Source organism: Populus euphratica, unplaced genomic scaffold, assembly GCF_000495115.2.
Source record: "Populus euphratica unplaced genomic scaffold, PopEup_1.0 scaffold223.1, whole genome shotgun sequence".
Classification (NCBI taxonomy): domain Eukaryota; kingdom Viridiplantae; phylum Streptophyta; class Magnoliopsida; order Malpighiales; family Salicaceae; genus Populus; species Populus euphratica.
The window spans coordinates 149,343-154,926 of NW_011500105.1; the positions used below are offsets into that span (position 1 = coordinate 149,343).

General features: G+C 29.2%; 1 protein-coding gene across 1 annotated transcript; it reads right to left on the reverse strand.

Moving 5' to 3' along the window:
* Positions 1-1,383: 1,383 nt before the first annotated feature.
* Positions 1,384-3,062, reverse strand: LOC105109613 (trans-resveratrol di-O-methyltransferase-like). The gene is made up of 2 exons (XM_011004361.1): positions 2,217-3,062; positions 1,384-1,865 (listed from the first exon to the last, which is right to left on the reverse strand). The coding sequence occupies exons 1-2, from the start codon at positions 2,988-2,990 to the stop codon at positions 1,566-1,568; spliced, it is 1,074 nt and encodes a 357-aa protein (XP_011002663.1). The 5' UTR covers positions 2,991-3,062; the 3' UTR covers positions 1,384-1,565.
* Positions 3,063-5,584: the final 2,522 nt, after the last annotated feature.

Sequence of the window (5,584 nt, forward strand, 5' to 3'; positions counted from 1 at the left end):
AAGAACTGGAGGGACGGGAAGGAGCAGCAAGCCCTATCTATGTGTCACGAGCAGGGTAGCTCGCCTTCGGGTTCTATATTAAGAAAGGCTGCTTTTCTCAGGTCATTGATAGAGGTGAATGCCCTGCTTTCTCTTTGGGGAGGAAGGGCTACTATCTTATTGAACATGAAAAAAAAAATTAAACATAAAAAATAATATTTAGATTAACAAAAACCTTTCGGTGTCAGCGTGAGTTCGGTATAATAGATTAAACTTAAATTTTTTTGATATAATTAGTTGTCTAAACTAAATTTTAAATTAAATTATAAGAGAAATATTTCAATCTTGTTCGTTAGATGTATCTAATATTAAAAAATTAATACAATACTAAAATATAAAATTAAATAAAACATCATATTAAAAAAAGAATTGAAACAAAAAAGAAGATAAAAAAATGTCAAAGAAAACCCAAAAAATTAAAAACTCTATATTAAATGATAGAATTAAAAAAAAAACATTAGACCCAAGAAAAAAAAGCCAAATTGTTTTTTATTGTATAATAAAAAATATAAAAATTAAAATAATATTAAAAAATAAAATAAAATAAAAGATATAATTAAAAAAAATCAAAAAGAAAAAAGAAAAGCAAAAAACCCAAATTCCCAATAAAAAAAGTCATGAGTTTGTGGAAAATATCCTAGATGCGTGGCCTAAGAAACGCCAGCACATCGAGGCCAATTTTTTATTTTTTATTTTTTATTTTATTTATTTATTTATTATAGTAAGATACAGGATATAATGCTCGAACCCACAACCTCACATACACAATTATAAATGCATGCTAGTATAACATAAATAACTTATTTTGAAACAAGACATGAATTTAAGAGATCAAGAAAATAAATACATGTCCTTAACTACTAGAGATAGACGATGCATTTGCATATACTATACAAAAGCTATTACTGAAAGGCTCATTAGTCATCTGACCGTGCATTATTCTGTTTACAATTCATCGTAAAACTCTAAAACACTAATGAATTTTAATTTAATTTGTAATAATAAAATATTTTATTTATTTTATATTTTAATATTTATTTTTCTCTTCTCTCTCTCACATGCGTGCAGACATATTCTTTTAGTTGTGAAATAGTAGAAAGTATATTTGAAAATGTGATTATAATTATAAGTTTTACTCATAAAAATATGTTAATAATATTTTTTATTTTTAAAAATTATTTTTAAAATCAGAACATCAAAATAATTTAAAAATATTAAAAATATATTAATTGAAAGAAAAAAAATTTAATTTTTTTTTAAAAACATTTTTCAAAGACAGTCCCAAACGCCCACGACATAACTGTGAAAGTAACAATCTATTTATAATAAGTAAGTAATTATTTATTTATGTAAGAGAAATAACTTATTTGATCCTTGATATGATTACCCACACAATAGAAAAAGAAACCCAGAATGAAACACAAGGTAGGAACAACCAGCAACGTGCTTCTTGGAACACAAGGGATATTAGGTAATTCTCAGGGGCAGCTAAGTAGATGCTTAAAAGGCAACAATTGCTCTCCTCATCAAGGGAATACTTCAATGATAGACCTTAAACCCAGTATGGGAGTTATCTTGTAGTTACTAAAACCAGCATCGGAAAATAGTTTAGCCCATTCTTTCTCATTTCTTTCTTGGCCAGTGAACAAAATCATCATGAGCATATCGAAGAATATTTGTGTTTCAATTGATTCGTCTTCTCCTTTCTGGTTCTCCATCATCATCTCTATGATCATCACCTTCCCTCCTTCCCTGTCCTTGATTGCTTCCTTGCATTTCTTAAGTATCTTAACACATTCTTCATCATTCCAGTCATGTAGAATCCACTGTTTTCCTCACAAAGAGAATAAAGAGCTATACATAGACTTTAAACAATATACTACCAGACTTATATTTATATATAAACGATTGATGATGAAAGATATTGTCCATGGAAAATAATATTAGAGGAATATAATTTTACCTTCAGTTTCATGATTCTTAAAATGCATCTGTTATGGCTAATAATCAATTAAAATTTTGAGTAATATTGACCAAAATATTATATTTAAGTCGCAATGATCATTTGATAAGAACTTCAGGCAAATTGTACCAAGTTATATAAGATTTAAATATAAGCGTAATTATATGGATATTGACATCAAATTTTATAATCAGATAAAACTAGAAGTTCATACCTTTAGAACAATTCCATCGGCAGGAGGAATAGCCTCAAACATGTCTCCGCCAACATATTTCAAGTTTTCACTACCCTGTAAATCAGCTACCACATGTGGGAGATCGAATACAGTACAATCCAAATGTGGGAATGCTTTGGCTATGGAATTGGCCACGGTTCCGGTGCCACCTCCAACATCCACCAATGAACCCAACCCTTCAAACACCTCCTTGCACTCATTAATTAACACTCTCGTAACCAAACGAGCATCACTAGCCATGGCATCATTAAATAAATGGTTAAACACTGGTTCATGGCCAACATAGTCCCAAAATGTCCTCCCATGAGCCGTGTCAAATGGAGTGGGATCATCATTTTTTAACCAAGTGCTCACAAAATGCCATGGCTTTGTTAAAATTGGGTCAAGCACGGCTTGCAAGAATGGTGCTACACTAAAGGGATTGTCCTTGAGGAGAAGCTGGGATGCATTGGTGAGAACATAACCTTCTTCTTGATCATCTTCGCTAACCTTTTGTTTCTCAAAGAAACCAGAATGGATCAACAAGCGCATGAGGCGAGGGACACAACGAGCTTTGCTAGGGTGGACAGGTAGGGTGGCAATGAGCTCAGGGAGGGTCACAGGTTTGCTGTGTTTGTTGATGATATCGGGTATGCCTAGATCAATTGCACATTTTAGAGACATTGAGTTTATGAAGCTGAATATGTGATTCCATATATGAGCTTGAGCTTTAAGTAGCTCAGGATCATGCTTTCCATCGGCCAAATTGATCATCTTTCTGTTGCCTAATGCTATTCACTTTCTCTTATGAATTGGATTAAACTTATAGTGCTGTGCGTGTATATGTAGGGATGGAGCATGGAGAAGTAGACATAAGAAAATGTGGCATCCCATACTCGTTGAGGTGCCATCAGCATCGAGGAATGTGGACAGAAACCATAATAGCAAGTTCCTTTATTTAATTGATACACTTTTTTATATATAATAATTTAATGGATACACTTGATAGCGTGACTTGGCAAGAAAATTTGCAAATCTATATCCTCAATAAAGTAAAAATAAAAAACTATTTGAAAAAATATTATAGAAATTCACAGTATTTTGTGAGAAAAATCACAACGCTTTCCACATATAACTTAGTTTTATTGTAATTATAATTCTTAATCAACTCAATATTAAAAAAAATCGACAAAAATACTTTTGAAAAAAATCATAAAAAAAAACCATATGGGAAAATACTACAATAATTCACATTGTTTTTTTTTTTAAATTATAAAACTAAATTCTTAATCAATTCAATATTAAAAAAATTTGATTGGAATAATTTTAGAGAAAAAAACAAACACTAAAAAGAGAAAAAAATCATGTTGGAAAAATTGTAACAATTCACAGTGTTTTGTGAGGAAAGCTACAGTGCTTTTTCACATGATTTAACCTTAGTTGTAATGACTTGTAATTGTAATTCTCAAATAACTCAATATTAAAACAATAAATTGACAAAGATAATTAGAAAAAAAATTATAAGAAAAAAATCATGTGGGAAGACACTCTAGCTGATTATATATCAAAAGTATCATTAAGTCTTTTATTTTATAATTATATTTATTGTTTTTATTTGGGGATTTTTATAATAATTAATGTGCTTTTTAGGAATGAAGTTTGTTTTAATGTTTCGATAGGTTTTTAGAGTTTAAATGGATTATTTCAGAAAATTTAACATCGGAATTCGAAACAAAAAATTAAAGAGAAATCTAGTTGAAGTTTGAAGCAAATTGTTGCGATGTCGTAGTCACACAAATTAATTCCCTAACTTAAAACACAACATATAAGATAATATAAAGCAAGTATGGGGTCAATCCCATGAGGAAGCTTCGCGTTAAATTTTTATGCCAGATGATATGCAACATGGGGGGGTTTTAGACGTTATCTAGGGTAAAGCCAAAGAAAACAGAAAACTATCAAGCAAAATTAAATAAAATCAGAAAATTATCAAGAGAACAAATTTTGGTCACAAGCACACATCCACCTACAGAAATCAGAACTAATCATGGAAACAAAACCTCAATTTATATTCTGAATATTTATCTCTTCTTAACATTCATTAGTTAACGGATCCACCGTATAATAAACGTAACCATTAAATAACCATAGTGTCCACACTAGTAATTTAATTCAATTGCACCTTTAAGAACTAAATAAGTTGATTAATCAAAAAAACAAGATGTTTCATTTGATTGAATGTTCTTTCTCAGATGAATAACGTAGAACCGCCACAATTATTAAACTTAGTTGCTTCACAAGTTCATAAACTACAACTCCTGTTTTGATATCAAACTTAACAATAGATTGTCTACAATAATAATTTAGAGTCCGCTATAACTGTCACAACCCAATTCTGGGTTATTCCAAAAAAAAATATTTTTTTAAAATAAAAATAAAAAAATAAAATAATGGCTGGCAATGTGGAGAAAGTAGACTGAAAAATCGAGCTGCAATTTTTGGAGGAAATTAAAGGTCTAATTGTACCCCATTGTGCCCAAGAACAGATAAAAAATACAAATTTAAGGTCAAATTAAATGATTATTGGCTGAATTTGCATAAAAATTAAGTCCAATGACATAATTAAACTTTAATAGACCAATTTGATTTAATCATGGGCCAATTAAATTTTAATTATATTTAAGAATTAATTTAAGTTCAATTGAAGGATTTAATTAAGTGCAAAAACTTAATTATACTTTAAATAGGTCAAATTAATTTTTTTGGGACTTAATCAATGAAAAATTAAGTCCAAGGACATAATAAATTTTTAATAGGCCAATTTGATTTAATCATGGGCCAAATAAAATTTTAATTATGTTTAAGAATTAATTTAGGTCTAATTAAAGGATTTAATTAAATGTAAGGATGTAATTATATTTTAAATGGGTCAAATTAATTGTGTTTGGGGCTTAATTGGTAAAGCATTAAGTTTGGGAGGTTAATTTGAGCTTAATTGAAAATATTGAAATTTTATGAGACCATATTTAATTTTTATCAAGTTAATTGATTGTTAATTTGAGCTTAATTGAAAATATTGAAATTTTATGAGACCATATTTAATTTTTATCAAGTTAATTGATTTAAATTAGGGGTAAAATTGTAAGAAAATTCAAGTTTTAGAGTCAATTAGGGTTAAATTGATAAAATTCACATCCAGGGACCAATCAGCAAGAGATGCTACACTTTAGGGGCTCAATTGAGAAAAACTGGGGGCTAAATTGAAGAAATTGAAAGTTTAATGATTACTTAGGGGTTAAATTAACAAATTCCAAGATCAAGGACTATATTGTAAAAGGCTTCATTGCATTAAATCAAAAGTTTAGGGT